At 33.2% G+C, this 22,928-nt stretch overlaps 1 protein-coding gene and 1 long non-coding RNA gene across 2 annotated transcripts in view; both read left to right on the top strand.

Annotated features, from left to right (window-relative positions):
- The window catches only part of LOC143073055 (uncharacterized), a 48,679-nt gene that overhangs the window by 1,356 nt on the left and 24,395 nt on the right, over positions 1-22,928 (top strand). Inside the window, exon 2 of the mRNA XM_076248295.1 lies at positions 21,327-21,468. Within this exon, the coding sequence (XP_076104410.1) occupies positions 21,390-21,468 (79 nt within the window). The 5' untranslated portion in view covers positions 21,327-21,389. The remainder of the gene's footprint in view (positions 1-21,326; positions 21,469-22,928) is intronic.
- Positions 12,881-13,337, top strand: LOC143070772 (uncharacterized). The gene is made up of 2 exons (XR_012976691.1): positions 12,881-12,934; positions 13,189-13,337. It is a non-coding gene; the product is annotated as an uncharacterized LOC143070772 (long non-coding RNA).

Genomic DNA, 22,928 nt, shown 5'->3' with positions numbered 1-22,928 from the left:
TCAATGGTCAAAGTTTTTATTCTTGTTCTTCATCTTGATAGTTACTGGAGGGTCTTCAACAATAAAAGAATCATTAATACCATAAAACAAGGTCAAGATGGTCCTTAGTGACGACTTTTCAGTACTAGTATAATTATAATAGTTGCACTGTCACTATATTTAAATCTAGTAAAAAAAATAATAAAAAAAGTCTAAGCACTATACAAGACAACAACAGATCGACAGACAGATCCGGTTTTAATGATTATGAGATTATGAGATTTACGATTTTTGCTTTATCCTACATATCGGTCTACTTTTGATGTTGTCCCTGTGAAACCTAAAAGTCTTAAATTACAATTAATCTATGTTTTAGCTTTGAGACCAGAATATTGTCGAAAAAATAGCTAAAAATTAATTGCGTTTCAATGTAAAAAAAAAGTCTGGGAAACGCTCAGAATGCACGATTTTGCGTTATTTTTCTCAGAGCTTCAGACCCCTCGCCAAAAATTTTTAGCCTCGCTACGCTCGGCAAATATATTTTGCCTCACTATTAAAAGAGGCTAGTTACGGCCCTGATAATAACTACATCATGTAATGATGATGATGTACATTTATGAATTAAGTTACATGTAGTTGCAGAACCAAAGCTCTTAGGTCCTTGTATTAATTTTTGACTACATTGTATTTGCGAATATGGACTCCCATCACAGATTCCAGTGATTCCCAAAATCTACTCATGTCCTTACTTCCATTGCAGATTCCAGTGATTCTCAGACTCTACTCATGTCTTACTCCCAACACAGATTCCTGTGATTCTCGGACTCTACTCATGTCTTACTCCCAACACAGATTCTAGTGATTCTGAGACTGCTCATGTCCTTTCTCCCATCACAGATTCTAGTGATTCTCAGACTCTACTCGTGTCTTACTACCAACACAGATTCCAGTGATTATCAGACTCTACTCATGTCCTTACTCCCACCACAGATTCCAATCATTCTCAGACTCAACTCATGTCCTTATTCCTACACAGAATTCAGTGAATATCAGACTACTCATGTCCTTACCCTCATCACAGATTCCAGTGATCCCCAGACACAACTCATGTCTTTACTCCCATCACAGATTCCAATCATTCTTAGACTCAACTCATGTCCTTTCTCCCATCACAGATTCTAGTGATTCCCAGACTCTACTTATGTCTTACTCCCAACACACATTCCAGTGGTTCTCAGACTCTACTCATGTCTTACCAGTCTTCACGACGAGTGGCAGCCCAGGCTGGTAAAATTGCTCTTGGGCCTGTAAAAATCAGACCTACAGGCCAACAGAATCTAACTAAAAATTTTCAAAAATTGAGCTGCGGGCCTGTAGATTTAGCAGTTCAGCGTGAAGACTGCTTACTCTTAACACAGATTTCAGTGATTCTCAGCTGACTACTCATTTCCTTACTCCCATCACAGATTCCAGTGATTCTCAGACTCTACTCATGTCCTTACTCTCATCACAGATTCCAATCATTCTCAGACTCAACTCATGTCCTTACTCCCATTACAGATTCCAGTGATTCCAAGACTCTACTTGTGTTCTTACTCCCATCACAGATTCCCGTGATTCTCAGACTCACTCATGTCTTTACTCTCATCACAGATTCCAATCATTCTCAGACTCAACTCATGTCCTTTCTCCCATCACAGATTCTAGTGATTCCCAGACTCTACTCATGTCTTACTCCCAACACAGATTACAGTGATTCTCCTACTACTCATGTTCTTACTCCCATCACAGATTCTACTCATGTCTTACTCCCAACACAGATTCCAGTGATTCTCATGATCAGACTACTCATGTTCTTACTCCCATCACAGATTCCAGTGATTCTCAGACTACTCATGTCCTTACTCTCAACACAGATTCCAGTGATTCTCAGACTCAACTCATGTCCTTTCTCCCATCACAGATTCTAGTGATTCCCAGACTCTACTCATGTCCATACTCTCATCACAGATTCCAGTGATTCCCAGACTCTACTCATGGCCTTACCTCAATCACAAAAATGAGTTTTTAGTGATTCCAAGACTCCATACAAAGTCTACTAATTTTTTAACTCCCAACACATGTACAAAGTTTCAGTGATTATTGTACTCTACAAACACTCTGCAATACTACTTTCAGAAATAACAGATTCACAGACTACTCAGATTTCAATGAGTGTATATGTTTTATCACAAAAATGTAGTGTTTAAAATAGCAACTTAAAAAAAATTTGTTACCTGAGACAATTTTTGAATGAGACCTACTCTACTGGCATGGGACCTCATTATTATTAATAGAAAATGTTATCTCATTGTGGCACACAGGTAACACAATAAAGACTGAAAAATGGTTTTGTTGTGCTTTATAACTTGCAACAGCTAAATGTGTTATTAAGGATTCAAGGTTGGTTAAGCAAAAAATCAAACACAACCAAAACGCAGTAAAAATTTATGATAATTACATGCATTTTTATACGACTGCAAAAATTGAAAATTTTTTGGTCGTATATTGGTATGACGTTTGCGTCGTCGTCGTCCGAATACTTTTAGTTTTCGCACTCTAACTTTAGTAAAAGTGAATAGAAATCTATGAAATTTTAACACAAGGTTTATGACCACAAAAGGAAGGTTGGGATTGATTTTGGGTGTTGGTCCCAACATTTTAAGAATTAGGGGCAAAAAAGGGTCCAAATAAGCATTTTCTTGGTTTTCGCACTATAACTTTAGTTTAAGTAAATAGAAATCTATGAAATTTTGACACAAGGTTTATGACCACAAAAGGAAGGTTGGGATTGATTTTGGGAGTTTTGGTTCTAACAGTTTAGGAATTAGGGGCCAAAAAAGGGCCAAATAAGCATTATTCTTGGTTTTCGCACAACAACTTTAGTAGGAGTAAATAGAAATCAATGAAATTTAAACACAAGGTTTATGACCACAAAAGGAAGGTTGGGATTGATTTTGGGAGTTTTGGTCCCAACAGTTAAGGAATTATGGGCCAAAAAAGGTCCCAATAAGCATTATTCTTGGTTTTCGCACAATAACTTTAGTATAAGTAAATAGAAATCTATAAAATTTAAACACAACATTTTTGACCAAAAAGGAAGGTTGGGATTGATTTTGGGAGTTTTGGTCCCAACAGTTTAGGAATAAGGGGCCCAAAGGTTCCAAAATTAAACTCTGTTTGATTTCATCAAAAATTGAATAATTGGGGTTCTTTGATATGCCGAATCTAACTGTGTATGTAGATTCTTAATTTTTGGTCCCGTTTTCAAATTGGTCTACATTATTGATTAAGGTCCAAAGGGTCCAAAATTAAACTAAGTTTGATTTTAACAAAAATTGAATCCTTAGGGTTCTTTGATATGCTGAATCTAAACATGTTCTTAGAGTTTTGATTTTTGGCCCAAGTTTCAAGTTGGTCCAAATCGTGGTCCAAATTAAACTTTGCTTGATTTCAACAAAAATTGAATCCTCGGGGTTCTTTGATATACTGAATCTAAACATGTACTTAGATTTTTGATTATGGGCTCAGTTTTCAAGTTGGTCCAAATCGTGGTTCAAAATTAAGTTTTGTTTGATATCAACAAAAATTGAATCCTTGGGGTTCTTTGATATGCTGAATCTAAACATGTATTTAGATTTTTGATTATAGGCCCAGTTTTCAAGTTGGTTCAAATTGGGGTCCAAAATTAAACTTTGTTTGATTTCAACAAAAATTGTATATATGGGGTTCTTTGATATATGCTTAATCTAACCATGTATTTAGATTTTTGATGTTTGGGCCTGGATATCAAATTGGTCCACATTGAGGTCTAAAGGGTCCAAAATTGAACTTTATTTGATTTCATCAAAAATTGAGTTCTTGGGGTTCTTTGATATGCTGAATCTAACCATGTATTTTGATTTTGAATATTGGACCATAATAGGTAATGTCCAATTTAAAATTTAAAGTTTTTAAGTTTAAGTTCTGAGACCACATTCATTATTTGTTAGAAACCTGTGTTGTGTCAACTATTTATTCACAATCCAAATTCAGAGCTGTATCAAGCTTGAATGTTGTGTCCATACTTGCCCCAATGTTCAGGGTTCCAACTCTGCGGTTATATAAAGCTGTGCCCTGCGGAGCATCTGGTTTTTATGTTAAAATCACATTTAATTTATAGTGCAACTCTTGTATCTTGGGAAACAATTGGTTTCTCTATCAATATAGGGGTCTATTAGTCTAACATGCTACAGTGTTTTATTTGTTAATTGCTGCTCCTTTCTAAATAAAGATTCTTATATTATACAAACATTTATACTCAGCAACAAAACATTTATGGACAAATCAATATGATTTTTCAATTACAATAATATGAAAGTCCTGTCTGAAAACCTTCAATTACAGCCTGATTATTGACAACTCATTTAGATTTCTTTGAAGTCTATGTTTCTCTTCAAGTGGTATCACTTTCTTGAAAAATACAGATATCTGTAATTAAGTTTTTGTCCCATAAAAATGCACTTCTAGTTATACATGTACATGTAGCTACAATTTTTTGTCATGGGGGAAAAAGGCATTTCTTTTAAACTGGTTGTTACTGAATATTCAAAACAATTAAACTGCAATATTTATTTTATTACATGGCTTTCTCATTTTGAAAATTGGCTTGAAATTTGTCTTGATTTTTTGTCTAGCCTGAGACTTTTGTTGCAGAAAGCTTGACATAGGGATAGTGTTCTAGCGGTGGCGATTGTGTTAGCTCACTTTTTAGAAGCTTTATATTTTAAAAGGTGGAAGACCTGGATGCTACATACCTTGTATATGGAAGCTGCATGTTACAAAGTTTCTGTCAGTCACATGTCCAATGTCCTTGACCTCATTTTCATGGTTCAGTTTACCACTTGTAAAAAAAAGATTTTTTGTAATGTTAAATTCTGTCTTATTATAAGTAATAGGATAACTTTATTTGGTAAGTACCTTGCAAAGTCCTCATGCCCGTCAGACAGATTTTACTTGACCTCGACCTTATTTCATGGATCAGTGAACAAGGTTAAGTTTTGGTGGTCAAGTCCATATCTGAGATTCTATAAGCAATAGATCTAGTACGGTATATTTAGTGTATGGAAGCACTGTAACGTGTACATGTCGAACTGACAGGTGTCATCTGACCTTGACTTTATTTTTATGGTTCAGTTGTTATAGTTGAGTTTTTGTGTTTTGGACTGTTTTTCTTATACTGTATGCAATTATTTGTCAACTATATTTGGTGTATGGAATGATTGTAAGGTGTGCATGTCTAGCTAAAAGGTGTCATCTGACCTTGACCTCATTTTCATGGTTCAGTGGTCAAAGTTAAGTTTTTGAGTTTTGGTCTTTTTTTTAATACTATATGCAATACATTGTTTTGTAGGTCAACTATATTTGGTGTATGGAAATATTTTATGATCTATATGTCAGTCCTGCAGGTTTAATTAGACCTCAACCTCATTTTCACGGTTCATTGCTCAGTGTTAAGTTTTTGTGTTTTGGTCTGTTTTAAGAAATAGATCAACTATATTTGTTGTTTGGAAGAATTGTTAGCTGTACATGTCTGCCTGGCATGGTTCACCTGACCTTGACCTCATTTTTTTGGTTCAAAGGTCAATGTTTAGTTTTCTTGGTTTATGTTTAGTTTATGTGACAGTTGTAAAAAAGTTTTATGTTTAGGATTATGAACATAATATCAATGATTAGTAAAGAAGGCAAGACATTTCAGTGTGTGCACTATTGTATTAAAAAAAACAAGGAACTGTCATTTTTCAACAGAATCTGCTTATTTCCTTTGGATGGTTTCAAACATTTCAGGTGGTGTTAAAATTTGCTGAAATTGAATGACAGTATGAATTTAATCATAAAATCATGCATTGTGTTGAGTGTCTAAGCCAAGTACATGTACATGTAGTTTGTCCATATATAAATGAACATGTACAAATGTATATAGTCCTTTAAGTGAAAATAAAATTACATTTATCAATAAACATTTCAAGTCAAGTCACTGCATCTTTAGTTTCTTGTTTAGTACAAAAAAAAAATGTATACATAAATGCACTATGCATGTTCGAAATGTATATGACAGGGTAATTAATGGTAGAGGCACTTGGCTGACCAACAAGCCCTTTCTTTTCATTTTCAAAGTGTTGTTTTTTTATCTCCAAGTGTATGTGCATTCTCTGTAGATTTACCTGAGGAAAATTTAGTTTACTGAAAATGAATTGTAACTGGAAAGTTGAGGAAAACTTTTATGGTTTTATTTCCTGATTACCCTGTAATCTCTATTTCCTTAATTAATCTCTCATTAACCTGTAATGTGTATTGATCAATGTCTCATTAACCTGTAATGTGTATTGATCAATGTCTCATTGTTTACAACAGTTTTATGGGGTTTCCTATTCTACTTTTCTTGACCGATGAAGGTATGTCTTGTACACCTTGAAGCACACCGGTTTTCTGTTTACCTAGACAATTGTTCAGAATGCAGAACCTACATGTACACTACCAGGAATTTATACAGCGTATAGGTAAACAAAAACCTGTGTCTGAGTGAAATCACTGTCAGTTAAAACTTCAGAATACATTGTAGGTATAACTATTGAATATTTGATGTGCAATGTATAGGGCTCCTTATAGCTATTAACTGTAATTACGTTTCCATTCGGAAGGCTGATGGCTACTGAACATGCTTTCATTCTATGCATGTAAATAGTGTTCTAAAAAATAAGGATTTGATGCCCATTTCTCTTTTGTAATAATCTCTAAAAGTATTTATATAATAGTGAAAGAGCTAGAATTCTTGACCAATTATGTTTATGCAACAAATTGCCAACAATGCCCCTATCTCAATGAGGAAAGCTTCTTTAATTTTTCATTATCTTTTGGAAAAGTTTTTATCAAATACTGTGAATTCTTAGGACCTTTTCCCTCTCACTAAAATTTTCAGGACCCACCTTGGAAATTAGTTTTTATGTCCAATATTTGGTCATCTCCGTAAAATTTATCAATAACTTGTTTAGAATCCTTGCTATTACAGACTAATCTCTGAGTGGGTGTTTTTCTGTCACTGGTATGGCCAAACAGTGACCTTTATTAGACTCTTTAGGTTGATTTGTGTTTTTGGGGATTATTGTCTCATTGACCCTAGAACCTTACATCACCTTTAATTCATATATATATATATTGGAAAGATTTATTTTCCATTTTCTTTCCTGATATTACAGAATAAGATATAAAGATGTTATGACTCAGAACCGCAGTACATACACAGTAATTTGCGGTAATTAGATCGACACTATATAATAATATTATCAAATTATTACATTAGGTTTCTCCTTGTTTTCTTTGTAATAAAGCCAGAGTTCATTTGTATGTTGCAGTAAATTGTTGATAAAGAAGTTTATTAATTGTCTGCCAAAAAATATTTGCACAGGAATGTGCACTTCAAAGAACATAAAATTTCTACATAATATTTCTAGTTTTTATTTTAAAACTTTTTATGAACAAGTTCTTATTGATTACAAATGTAAATGCACTTTCAACATGATCAAGCACAAAACTTCAATTGAAATGAATTTTATTATTATTTTAACACTTCATGCATATATATAAAGTTAAGCATATTTAGTAAGACACATGTATTTTATTATATATACAGATATATATACACATGTATATACATCTTGTATTTCTAGGTATTTGAATTTTGTTTGTACATTATTGCAATTGTATATAATTAATTGATTTCTCATATTGTATTATGCTAACAGGCTAGTAGCCAGGAATTTCCAAAAGGGGGGGGGTGTATTTGGACTCACGAACTTGACTTAAACAGTCACAATTCGAACAGAACGTTGACTTTAACTGTGCTTATTTAACCCCACTGGCTACGGGTATGGCTAACCAGCAATATGTTGTACATCCCAGGAATCTGTCATGTCATAGTCAGTGAAATTCACAAACTCTCAGAATTTCCTGGAGGAGACTAGAATCATCTGCATAATAGAATTATCTGCATCGTTTGGTTTAATGCATAATTACACAAGTTGTTTTATTATGAAATGTGGTGTTTAAACAAGTTAATCCACTTATATTCTGTTTTGTATGTTGTACCACGTATTGGTAGTTTATCATATACATTGTATGTCCTATTTTCTGTAACTGTAAGCCTTGGGCCAATTAGGACAAACTTTAACCTAAATACATGTGTTGATAAAAATGTAAATGATGCCAATTTGCTGACCCAGTGAATCATTCATAGACCAAATTTAAATTTTATGGCACTAATGGTATCCATAAACAGTTGAATAACATTTTTACATGTTGAATATATACATATATAAATATCTGCAGTTTCAATTTTGCTTTTGTGTTTATTTTCTTTATTCTATATTTTGTCATTTGTATATCATTAAGAATTCACTGGTAGACCTATTTGGCAAATGACCGCGATTTTTGGCAAATCTCCGCGGAACGGATAATAAGTAGAGGTTCATCGTAAATTTTTCGTTTTAAAGTATATTTTGCGGTTCTCCGGAGATTTTCCGTGTCTCAGGGAATTATCCGCGTGTCTCAGGGAATTATCCGTTTGTCCGATTAAACTGGTGTGTATTGAGTCAGTGATAGAACCAGTGATGCGTGAGCGGCGGTTATTAATAGATCGTTGTATAATCCGTTATCTGTGAGCAACGGTTATTAATAGATCGTTGTGATTATATACACTGTTTACAGTCAGATAAAGATAACCGTCTTATTACCCTTTTCAGTCGAGAAATAAAAAGCGGTGGTTTTGATATTAAAGTTACTTGCAATTTAAATATCGAATTTAGTTCAATAAAGAATAATCTATTTAAATGTGACCAATGAACAGGAAAATGCACGTGGTAACTTTGCAATACTACAAATATGTTCACCTTACAAAATTCTTCTTTATTGTCATGTTAAGATAAATCAGTTCCTGTAAAAACAGTAAAAACAGAGTCTTGATTACTGCAGATGCCGTAATCCGACATAATGTCATACTGATTTGACACTTGTCTAGTGTGAGTAACACCTGCTGTGATATTTTTGCAATACAACATGGACAAGCGGAAGGTCGTAAATCAATCTGTTGATCCGAATATAACTTTACCTGTACAGATATTTATTTATGGAGGATATATTATCATAGATACATTTAATAAATTGTATTGTATTCAATGGAGATAATTTAAATACACAATATAATTTATTAAGACATATTTGCAGGTATACATTGAACATGTTTTCTCCAACCAAGAAGGTTTGATATTGAATGCTTTTTTTTTTTTTTTTTTATCTAACTTCGATCTGATCAGTCTCGTAGATTATAAACAAGTAATTCGTTTATAGTTATACATTGTTACTCTTCTAACGTCTTTTTCTTTGTGCTATTAAAAAAAACCACAATTTTCCACATCAGATCGACATTTATATATATATGAATACTGGAAATCTTTTTCCGTCCGACACCACGCTCCCCACAAGAGCCCCAAGATATAATCATACCTGTCAATCACTAGCCGCAAGTTGAACATTTTGGCCAGCCTTCCTCGTGCTTTCAATTATGACATCGTTGCGAAATTTTTTTTTTTTTAAATTGACATGTGAAAAGAATAAAGTGATGGGAAGTTTATTTTACGACCTATCAGAACTTCTTGTGATTCTAATAAGATTTTTCCTAGGCCGCATTTCTTTCTAACAAGAATTTTGTAAACGTTGTGTCGCGTGTGTTACTGTTTTCTAAACGATACACGAGTAGAAACAAGTTCATCGTTTGATAAATCTTTAATGACCCTGTTTGAATTGTCAATAATGCATGCACATGTTGTTGGTATTCAGACTTTTTTACAAACGTAGAAACAAATACTTCGTTTAATCAGATTGAAGTTAGAAACAAATGCAGCGTTTGTACTAACAAACGACAAACTGCAGACGCATTTTTAGTGTTTGCATAGTTTGTCAAAGTTTATGTAAACTTTGCAAACGTATGTGTTTGAAAAAAATGATCAAAACATGTGCGAGCTTAGCCGTTTGCATCGTTTGTGTTAGAAAGAAATGCATCTTTAATGAGTCTGAATCCGTAACCGTCAAAATAGCATGCTTTACAAAAAGATCAGCCAATTCAAACGTTTCTTTACACAAAGATGATTTTAAGTACGTCATACATTACATGTAAATTAAACATTTATTTAAGTACATTTTTTTCGTATCTATCTTTTTCGTATCTATCAATTTGGTTACAGGGTTTATGCAAGTAAGTTGTACCGTGTGGTGCGTTTTCAGATTCATTTCTCAACAACTTCCTGTGAACCGAAATATTTCGGCGGGGGTATCAACGGCGGCAAGCTTACAGTTTAACTTGCTTAAATTTTATTTAAGTCAGTTTATTGAAATAAAATTGAAAATGGAAATGGGGAATGTGTCAAAGAGATAGCAACCCGACCATAGAAAAACAGCAGCAGAAGGTCACCAACAGGTCTTCAATGTAGCGAGAAACTCCCGCACCCGAAGGCGTCCTTCAGCTGGCCCCTAAACAAATATATACTAGTTCAGTGATAATGAACGCCATACTAATTTCCAAATTGTACACAAGAGACTAAAATTAAAATAATACAAGATTAACAAAGGCCAGATGCTCCTGACTTGGGACAGGCGGAAAAATGCGGCGGGGTTAAACATGTTTATGAGATCTCAACCCTCCCCCTATACCTCTAGTAGCCAAAGTAGAAAAGTAAACGCATAACAATACGCACATTTAAAATTCAGTTCTAAAGAAGTCCAAGTCTGATGTCAGAAGATTTAACCAGATAAAATAAACAAAATGACATTGTTTTTGCAGAAGATTAATCCAGACATTAACGTACTTTGGCTTCCCATTTGTTCCACTGTGTAGGATAACTTATTTACGCATTACATCATTAATTATTACCAATATTAAAATGCTGAAATGCAAGTTGTATACTTATTATTTTACTAATTTGCGTTTTGGTTCCGTTCAAATTTGCTGTTATAGCATGTGTAGATTCCTTGATTTTCATAACTTATCTAGTTTCAGTTGTTAAATACTAGTCAGTAAAGAGCTAAATATTTTGCCTTCCAGCAGAGCCAACAATTAAGCATCAGACGTATACGTGCATGATACATTAATCATATATATATGTAATATCAGTAATGGACTCCTAGACTTTTTCTCCTTTTATAGCCGACTATGCAGTATGGGCTGTGCTCATTGTTGAAGGCTGTACGGTGACCTACATGTATAGTTGTTAATTTCTGTGGCATATGGTCTCTTAACGAGAGTTTTCTCATTGGCAATCACACCACATCTTTTTTTTAAACGGACTCATTTAGCATTTGTTATATTCTCAACGGTTGAGAAAAACTCCATGATAGACAAGTCAACTGGGGTTTTGAGTTGAACATTTTGATTGTGTATGTTTATAAGGGTTTGAATAGGATTTATATAGAAGAAGAGAGAATATATATGGACAAAAAGAGCACAACAAAGGGCCAAAAAAGTAAATAAAATAGACACCAAGAAAACAAAGAATATAGAATAATGGGGGGGAAATATGAAGACTACAGAAAAATTACTTACAACTATAAGACAATAGTCAAGACCCTCGTATGTGTTCAAATACAATCTGTATACACTATAGTATATATCTTGCTATAAAGTTCCGTTCTCAATGTTATTTGCTCGAGCATGACTGTCTGATTCTATTTAATTTTTAAATTGATGTCCAGTGGCAAACATTTCTAGAGTCGTGTCATTCAGGAAGTAAATACAAGAAAAAATGAATCTGTTCATGCGCGGGTTGGTTAAAAATAGAGCTCCCTACATATATCTTGTTTAAAAAAATATTTATTTGACTCAGCTATCTTCAAGGCACTATCTTCTTCTGTTACATGAAATTGTGATACTGTGAAATTGACGGATTAGATTTTATTTTAGCCATGATTGCCAAAGTTTGAAGTAGTAGAGACCATTTCCGTGACCTGAGTTTGTTGCACTCTGTGGGTAAAATCCAGTAGTTTTTTTTTAGCCTACTGAGATTTTAATTACTTATTTTCGAATGATGGAACCATATCAAAATAATAAATTGAACAGGGGTTTGACGGTCAGTAAACTGTCACACAAGAAATAGATTGAATGTTGCATGTACCCTAGTCCAATTTGTAATGTTGTCTTTACGTCCTTCCACATTCTTTTTTTTTCTTCAAAATCCGGGATCCGCTTTCGAATATATTATTATGGGAGTCTGTCAATGGAGCTAGAGATACATTTAACGACCTTGACTGGCTACACAACCCTTGCACGGTAGATAAATACATCATACACAGATACACTGGCTGGTTAAAGGGACAATAAACCAGAAGTGTAAATTGCCCCAGGTATTTTAAGTATATTGTGTGTAATGTGTCAACAGCCACGTGTTAGTGAATTCACAGTCGCTTGTATTTTAGTGATATATGTATGAAAAAAAATTTAAAAAAATACTGTTATATGTATAATATATATGAAAATTAAAAAAAAAACAAACTGTTATATGTATAATATAATTCAAGCGACTGTGGTGAATTCAAAGATAATGAAAATGATCTAATTCACGTGGTAATCTACCATACAGCTACGCATCATCGCACATCGCAAACAACTAGCTTTGCATTGTAAGATATTTAATTATACCCCTGCTTTGAAAAAAGGGGGGGGTATACTGTTCTACCTCTGTCCGTCAGTCCATCCGTCCGTCAGTCTGTCAGTCAGTCCGTCCGTCCGTCCCATGAAAATTTTTCGTCACATTTTTCTCAGTAACTACAATACAAGGATTTCTGAAATTTGGTTTAAGGGTTAATATAAGCCAGCTATACCGTGGTAACCAAGGTCTGTCGTTTTTAACTGTTCAGTGGCGGATCCAGACATTTTCATAAGTGGGGGCCCACTGACTGACCTAAGAGGGGGCCCGCTCCAGTCACGTTTCAGTGATTCCTTATATAAGCAACCAAATTTTTTCCCAAAAAGGGGGGGCCCGGGCCAACTGCCCCCCCCCCCCCCGGCCCCTAAATCCGCCTCTGCTGTTTATATGGGAATTGGTGAAGGTCTGTCGTTTTTAACTGTTTATATGGGAATTGGTGAAGGTCTGTCGTTTTTAACTGTTTATATGGGAATTGGTGAAAAAGTCATAGTTCAAAGTCATAAATGAGCGTAAATAAGTGTTCCGTGAAAATTGTTTTCGAAAATCTAATTTGTTCATAATTCTTTTATGTAATAAACTTATTTAAATAAATTTGTACCTTCCCTTGTCTGATCACCAGCATGGCTAAATGTATTACTCCCAAATGTATTGTGAGGTGACACGTTCAGGTATTCAAGCGATTTCCTGTCGGACTTGCAAGTTCATGCATCGCTTCACTTCTAAGGGTATTGATCAGTGTATACGACCGATAACTTGTAACTTTCCATTTTGAACTATCAGGTGTATAGTATAAATCTCTGTCTTGCGTGTCCGATATACTAGTCATTACTAAACGCATAAGCTTGTTTATAAATTACATTTCTGTTGTAAAGAATATTATTTATAAAACTCTAAATAATTCCAAAAAAAAAAAAGATTTGATAAAATAAAAATCTGTTTTCACATTTTTTTCCAAGGGTAAATTTGGGGAAATGTAAGTACTCGTTCTCAAAAGTGAAGGACAGTTTGAAACATACAAGAAATATTGATTTAACAAACAATACGCAGTTATCGACCATTCTTTTATACGCCTTGATAGAAAGTTACGGAACTATAGATAGTTGCAATTCAAAATTATATACATTTTTTACATTGAACATAAGAAAGACACATACATTTTGTTTATTTGGGTTAAAAGTTTTGTAAATAAACTAGTCCTCGTATGACAACAGTATGTTATCATGTGATGTCGATGGACGAAGAAGAAGAAGAGAACTTATTTGAATTAAATACAGGTCGATATTTAACTTGCTTTGGGTTCATCGAAGTTATGGACATAGGAAAATCACAGATTTCTATTTCAACAATATTGTTCTCGAACAAAGGAAGGAGTTGTCATCACAATTGTTGGCTATAATGTATAATGATGTGAACATGGTTCTGAAAGTACATTATGCAAAATTTCCTGTTCCGACATGCATGTTATATATGCCACTGGACAAACACTAATTATCCCCAAGGGATGTGAATATTTTGCTGGAAAACTATTGAGTATCAAAGTTTCAAATTAATTTCGGGATTTATTTTCCTTCTTGGTATTCAATATTCAATAACAGAAAAAAAGAATAAACTGCTTGTCCGCTTAATAGGGATATTCTTGTTATAGTTATATTAAAAAATAGGGATATATGACATTAAATTGGTTCTGTCTTTTTTTTTTAAACATCGTTAAAAAGATGTGTGTCTAAGGTGAACGACACAAGAACCCTGTAATACTAGTACGAGAGCATATAAACATTCCTTCTCAATAATATGGTTGTATTGGAAATCTTTTCATACAGATTGACAACTCATGGTCCGATATGCATGTAATATTTGCCACATGACGCCCATAGTTCTTTCTACCATCATCATCTTATTCTTTGATATTGCTGTAAACATCGATGGTTCACACCCAAACAAAATGGGAGTAATGTACCTTCTGATAGCTTCTCCGTGTTATACACTTGTGAAACTTAATATATAGACGAAATTTCGGTATTGAAATGAATCTACATCTCACAAACAGGATTTTTAAATAACGATTTTGGGCAATCGTTGTAGGTTCATGAATATTCATATGGTGCTTTTCTTTAGCGCCAATTGGAAAAAACGTATCTTTAAATAAAGTTTACATTATTAAACATATTCCTCAGAAATCAGTTATCATAAAACCATACGAGTTATGATAAACCTTGATAAAACACAGTTCTGTTATCATAAAACATAAAAGAATGCACTATGTAAACTGGAGTAAAATTATGAGAGTTCTAAGCACTGTACATGTACTATAGTAAAGTTGTAAGTCTGTTCTGTCACAAAACTTGTAAGCGATGGTCCATGCAGTTATATTCATGTCTGGAAATTTTCTTGGCTGTTTATCCAAAAGATATAGTCTGGTTTTTTTTTCTGTTTCCCATCGTTTTTTGAGAAATGCATTCAAGAGTGAATCGTTAACTGGGTAAAAGACCAGTGGCAAATATCTCTCTGTTCGTTCTGTCGATTTGGGAAGATATTTTCTAATTCATTTGAAAATATCTATATGTGTTTGCAATGTTCAATGCTTGGACTTTGAAAAGGCGCTAATAAAGCTAACTAAATATTATTTTGATAAAAGAGGTAATACAACAAATTTAATTTTTCAAACAAATAATTCTGTAAACATCGCGTGTGAGGGTTTACTCGGAGTTAAAAGAAAAGACAACAGGGCAAATCTGATGGAAAAAAAATCCCGAAAATTCGTAGTAACAGGAAATTAAACAGTAATTGAAACCCCCTCCTCAAACAAATGTACCTCATGACCTGTATTATGCTGAGGTACAATTTATTTGGTGAAAAAAATATAGAATGCTGGAAGTGTTTCGATGTGCTATTGGAAAATCCTTTGAAAAAAATGGGTAGGGTTCACCAGGCCACGGCTTAGGTAGCACTTCACAGAAAATATAGTTACAATTGAGCCACAGAATGTTGAATAACCTTCCAACCCTGGCCTTCTAATACGTTAGGCCAACTGTTAGTGTCATACATGCAAAACTACAGACCTATCTACGGAGTGCTACCATACTCACATGCTCCCGATACTAGTATGTTGAAGAAGTAATGAAATTAATAGAACCAGAGCCGGATTTAGTGGGGAATGGCGTTGATGAGAGTTTTTAATAGTCTTGATTTGATTGACTGATATACATGGAAGTTTTTAACGACACTGACTCAATGACTGGCTATACAACACATAGAAGCTTTTGACGACATTGACTGCCTAAACAGCCCTTTGAGTTTCTCAGTCGGCTATAAAGGGGGAATGACACGGTGTCCGCCCTCTTTTGTTGAAAAATAAATATTGATTATATAGGGAATCACTTGAGAATGACTGGAGCTGGTCCTCTCATGACATTATCAGTTAGTCTCCCTTCTCCTTATATACACAAAAAATCTGGATCTGCCACTGAGAACAAGTTTAATAAATTAAAAAAAGAATGTGTCACTAGTATACACGGATGCCCAATCCGCACTATCATTTTCTATGTTTAACAGACCAAGGACTTTCTTTAATTAGTACAGAAAGTCCCTGATTGGACTGAGGAAATGAGGTAATTCTAATTTGGCATTAAATTTAGAAAGATCATATCATTGTGAACATGTGTACTAAGTTTAAAATTGATTGGATATCAACTTCATCAAACACTACCTCGACCAAAAACTTCAACCTGAAGCGGGACAGACGGACGAACGAACAAACGAACAGACAGACCAGAAACAATGCTGGTATATATTTTTAATCTTTATTGCAAAATTACACCCATAAGGGTCAAGCTATATAAACAAACATTGTAATATAAGGTAATCTTATACACTCCCACTCCTGAAACACAAACAAAATTAAAAGTCATCTGATTGCAATCTTATAACTGTTAATACTGATGAAGTCGCTTTATCATTGATTTATAAGATACAAGTTGTGACCTTCGAAATTGTTTTATATTATTTTATTTGTATATTTTCCTATAGACTTTTAAGGTACCTCCGTTGTCCTTAAAAAAAATCCCTTCCATAATATCCAAAACTTCATCGTTGATTTGGAAAAAAAAATGATTTTAGATTATCGATTATCAATTGAAATGAACCTACTAGAGCCTCAACTTTCAAGCGCACAATCATTACACATCACTTTAACCCTTTAATTGACATTCCACAATCGGTCAGTAACATCACCTGTGTTTATAGTTAAAGGGTATTTCCCGCCGTTGGACAATCCCGTGCAGTCGACACAATTGATTTTTTAACATTCTCTACTATGAGCGAGGTCAAGTTTTAGATCAAGTTAATTACATATATTTTTAACGTTAATTATTTAATTATTAAAAAAAAAAGTATCATCATTTCTTTTCTTTTCTTTTTTTTTTGCTAGTATAGTAAATAAATCTCAATCCCGGGATGTAGATACACTAATGACTTAACATTAGACCTGGAAGTGCCTTCTTATAAATGGAGAAACTGTCTTTCACATTAAAATTTAAAAGAATATTATCGCTCAGGCATATTTTAAATTTTGTAATAAGATGATTGATTGTTGGTTGTTTAACTTCCAGTGGCAAATATTCCATAAATGTCAGGACGAACTTAGTTTTAAGATCGAACTCTCAAAATATAATTGAAAAACAGTAATGATGACAGAAGAACTTTGATACGTGTGAAATAACCATCCAATCTTTTAAATATAACTTATTTATATTTCAAAAAGTAACAGATTAGTTTACAAGACGTGCATTGACGTACTTTCATATCTTTAAAATGGAACTTCTTTACAACCCACGAGTTGTCGAAATCCAGTTGCATGCATACTATATACACACATATGCATATTATGCATCGACGATCGTTGTATTACGTAACATACTGCTATACCAATTAACCCATGATATCAACTAAGGTTAGAACTTCCTCCAGGCCGTTCATTTTATTTTTGTTCCAATAAACGGTTCTTGAATCAATTATAATTTCTGAAGTATTTACGATGAAAGCATTATTCTCAAATCGTCTTACACAATGATAAAATTGTATTTATACCACAATTGGAAAGTAATTTAATAAAACAAATGACAGATGAACTGATTAATTATAAAGATGAATGCATGTCCATATTCGCAACTTGTTATTATCTCATCGTAGCATATTGTTAATTTTGCTAATATATGCCTTCAACCCCAAGAGGTATAAATGTGCATTTCATTCTGAACGATTGATGGATCAGCAGGTGATCAAGACCGTGTTAAAAATTCCTATTTGCCAATGAAGTTTAAATGATCTGCGGCCTCAGAAATACACATGTATTTTTCCACCATAAAAGTAAACCTTTCACCCCGAGAAATATATAATCTGTTTCTCTCTAAATTTACAAGACATTATGTGATAAATTTTTAAAAATTCCTTATATCTCAATCAATTAATGATACTAGTAGTTCTGTTAACTTCTACATATAACACAATCTGTACCTCAATACAACCGTCCCTCACACTTAACGGATTATACAACGATCAATTAATGATTGAACGTCGCTCACGCATAACGGATTATACAACCGACCTTTTAATAACCGTCGCTCACGCATCACTGGTTCTATCAATGACTCAATACACACCCGTTTTATCGGACAAACGGATAATTCCCTGAGACACGGAAAATCTCCGGAGAACCGCAAAATATTCTGTAAAACGGAAAATTTACGATGAACCTCTATTTATTATCCGTTCCGCGCAGATTGTCCAAAAAACACCGATTTTTTTACAAAAATCACGGTGATTTTCCAAATAGGTCTGCCAGTGATTAATAATAATCATTATAATAAATTGTTTGTAATTATACTGCTCTTCAAGGGCATCCTTGATTGACAATAAAATATTGTATTGTATTGTGTCAACCAAAAATTTACCAGGGTCAACCAGGTCAACACAATATATACCAGAGATTTGTCAGAGTCCACAAGAGGTAAACCAGGGTTCAACCAAAGATTTACCAGGATGAACAAGAAATACATGTATACCTGCAGGTTACAATCAGAGATTTACCTAAGTCAAACAGAAAGATACCAGGGTTCAACCAAAGATTTACCAGGGTGAACAAGAAATACATGCAATGATGCAAATGTCTACCAAGTTACAATCACAGATTTACCAAGATGAACAAGAAATACATGTCTACCAGGTTACAATCACAGATTTACCTAAGTCAAACAGAAAGATACCAGGGTTCAACCAGAGATTTACCAGAATCAATCAGAGATAAACCAGGGTCAACAAGATACATTCCAAGGTTTAACAAGAGATTAATCTGGGTCAACCAGAGATTTGTCAGGGTCAACAAGAAATATCATATACCAGGGTTCAACCAGAGCCTTACCAAGGTCAACAAGAGATGAACCAGGGTTTAACTAGAGATTTACCAGGGTCAATAAGAAATACATGTATACCAGGTTACAATCAGAGATTTTCCTAAATCAAACAGAAAGAAACCAGGATTCATCCAGAGATTTACCAGAGTCAATAAGAAATACATGTATACCAGGTTATCGCTATTTTGTGCATTTTTCGTTTGATCTTTTTTTGCTATAATTTTCATATCATGCTACTTGCTTGAGATGGAAAAATTATCATTATAAACTATGCAGGCACGTGGCGTTGCTAACGAAAGTGACATGAAATTGACAACGTCGTCATAGGTAAAATAATAATAAACAGATTATCAAATTAGTCATCTCAACTCGATTGCCTTTCTTGCTTTTGACGTCCCGGCTCAAGCGAGAAAATCAATCTCGTTGAGATGATCAACGATACTTTAATTACAATCAGAGATTTGCCTGAGTCAAACAGAAAGATACCAGGGTTCAACCAGGGTTGGAGAAGTGGCCCCTCTTGCATTTTATAAAATTTGTTGTTCATGCATGTACAAGTTTATAAATACAAAATGTAGTGCCTGTTTCTGGTAAAGAATTAGAAAGAATTTACACATCATGTCAATGTTCCCGAAAAGTAACATACGAAAATAAAGATATGCAATGCAACAAACATTGTGCAGTCTTAGATTGGGGTCACACTGTCCATGTGAATAAGTTTTCTGTACACAAGTTTTATTGTTTAAAACTTTGTAATAGCAACTAATTACTTGTTTGACTTTCATTAATTCAGTTCTATATTCAAGTTTCAACTATTACTTCCTCTTTTAATAAATTCAAAAACTTTGTGATAAATGTTAGAAATTTTATATTAAACTTATTTCAAACTTTCTTAAACCTCTGTGTGAACTCCACTTTCTTAAACCTCTGTGTGAACTCCACTTTCTTAATTCTGTCTTCTTTGAACAAGTTTCAAGATGTATTTGGCTATTTTTTTTTTTTATCATATGCACATTTTTCTACCTCCATTTAAAGAAGTATGTGACTTACCTATACTTTTTATTCTAGAAATCTGACAGAAAATTGGATTAACAATTAAAAAAAAATCATAGTGTAGGGTAAATTGAATATATTAAAACAGGCCTGCATATATAGGTTCAGTTTTCTTCAATATAAAAGTTTGGAGTTCAAATGAAAGCTTTGAACCTGTGTCAACAACCGGTTAAAGGAGTACTTTATTATTCATCCCAGCAATTATACTTGAATACATTGAAGATTAATTATTTGGGTATTGATTATAACACACTGTTCATTCTGAACAGTCTACCTTTCACTGTTACTTAAGATGATGCATTAAATATATAGTGTTGTAAACTATTTATTGTGTGTCACATTAAATTAGTTATTTTTAAAGGTGATTGAAATATTCTAATGTGAATCAGCCAGTATGATCAAATAAAAACTTGTTTACACTGGAGTTCAGTAGCCGGTACATGGTTTATAAACATTGCCAAATGAATCATTTAAATGTATGACTTATTTGGACATGGTTTATGTATGTACATACATGTGTATAGATATATTTAAAGATTTGAAAACATTAAAACATCTTTTTAAAAATCTTCATGTAAGTGCAAGAGTTCATAGATGTTTTTTTTTTTTACAAATTTGCTGTACTGTGCTTGCTGTAAAGAAATGGTGTACATTTTACAAGCTAAAAGACTAAAGATTTGTGATGTACAAAAATTAAAGTCAAAAGATTCTTTTTTGTTGTTTAAAATAACACATGAAAGATTTCTATGTTATTTTGGTTTTTTCACACTTAAAACTCATAATTGAAGTTACGGTACATTTGAATTTCAATTTATACTGAGATGTTAAACCTCATTCATGATTTAATTTTAAGATAAAAGTTAAAGTTTAAGCTTGAGCTACTTTTGATTGCTTGACTAGCCCCAATTTATACTGCTATGGTCATCCCTATGTGTTTATTTTGAAATAGAAGTTCCAGTTTAAGCTTAAACTTATTTTGGTTTTTTGACATACCAAATTTTTACCAGTTCAATATTTATTTATTTTTTTGTTGTAAGAAAGGGGGTTGCTACCCTCATTTGATCTGTCACTGTTTATTGCCATAGTTTAAACGTGGAATCTCGTATATTTTTCTTTGTAGATAATGCAAATGTGATAATTAATTTGCTCCAAAGATGAAATGAATCTAAAGAATTAAAGAGAAATGGAGAAACAAAGGTTGATGCAGCAGTTTTGTGACCGTGTCAACTGTGATCCTAGTGTGGCTCAAGAAATCCTCATAAGTAAGTTCAATAAGTTATATAAAACCACCAGAATGCATTAAACAAGACTTCATACAGTCTGTTACTGTTCCAAATCAATTTGTGTACATGTCTGTTCTCACTGCTAATTTCAAATAGCATCCAGTCATAGAAGCAGTATCGTGCATTGAACTTTATGGAAAACACTGCATGAAGTGCATAAGAAGTCTCAATCAGAATATTACCAAATGAAGTTTGTGAATAATTCTCTTCAAAAACGTGAAAAAATTTTCATTTCAGTCTGTTGAAATTCTGATTATATACATGTACTTTAATTTACCAATTAATTACAGTAATGTCAAAATTTGATGGAAGTTCAGAATTTATAAAGCTTTAAAATGGTTAACTCTATAGGACTGTATTCTATTTTATAAAATTAATGAGTTGCTATAAAAGACATGTAGAATTTTGTATTGTAATCAGCAGTCGGCACATTGTACTCTGACATGGATTTTATGTTGTAAGAAAATATTCAGATATTTAGTTTGGTATAATAGAAAATGCATTTTTACTACTCTGTTCTGAAGTTTGTATCCAATATTGCATGTATCTGAGGAATTAAATTTCTGCTTTTATCACCAAACATTGAAAATAGATCTTGCTTAGTTTTACTATAACAGTGTAGAGTAAAAATTGTATGGGGATTGGCAAACTAATGGTATTTCATGATGAAAACATCACTTGTGGGTAACAACAACCATTAATTAAAGATAGAATAGAAAGAGTAAAGCTATCTGTCCCAAGTGAATAACATCTAATGCCTATATTGTGTGAAATCCAAGTTTATCTTGGTAGAATTATTGTCTCGTAAATATAATCAATAATATGATTGGTTGAAGACCAATTATGTCCCCTTTTTAGTACTGAGTTGGTATCATTAGGGGATCTATAGGGAGACTGGGACTGGGAGAGATGATATACCTTTTATTGTATTAAAAATGTACTTTGTTATTATGTTTCAATATCTTTACATGTTATTCACTAATTGTAGTGGGATTAAACGTCACTAAGTTTCAATGCTTAGTTTAAGAATAGCAAAGCAAAGAATAAAATTTTACTGGTGGTTCTGTGTTAAGAAATAGTCAAAATGAATATCAATTTATAGAAGCTGAATTAAAGAAAGAGAAATGCAATTTTGTACATGATTAACTACATTTTTACTCCAAATTTACAGGAAAATACTAAAAACATGTTTCTCAATATTAAGGGAAGGGATCATTTAAACATTTAAATACATGTACATTTTTGTACTGCTAGCATTTAATTTACATATTCCAGATTGACATAGTCAAATTGTTCTTTTCGTCTTGATTCACGGATAGGAAGATTGAATGTTTTCAGGAAGTTATTTATTGTGCCTCTTTTAACCAGACAATAAAAACTGGTTTGCTCTTTAATCAGACAATACAGATTTCAATTGTATTTTTAAATTCAGTGTATCT

Source organism: Mytilus galloprovincialis, chromosome 4, assembly GCF_965363235.1.
Source record: "Mytilus galloprovincialis chromosome 4, xbMytGall1.hap1.1, whole genome shotgun sequence".
Taxonomy (NCBI): domain Eukaryota; kingdom Metazoa; phylum Mollusca; class Bivalvia; order Mytilida; family Mytilidae; genus Mytilus; species Mytilus galloprovincialis.
Note: the sequence above shows the minus strand (reverse complement) of the source record. Positions and strands in the feature narration are given on the sequence as shown.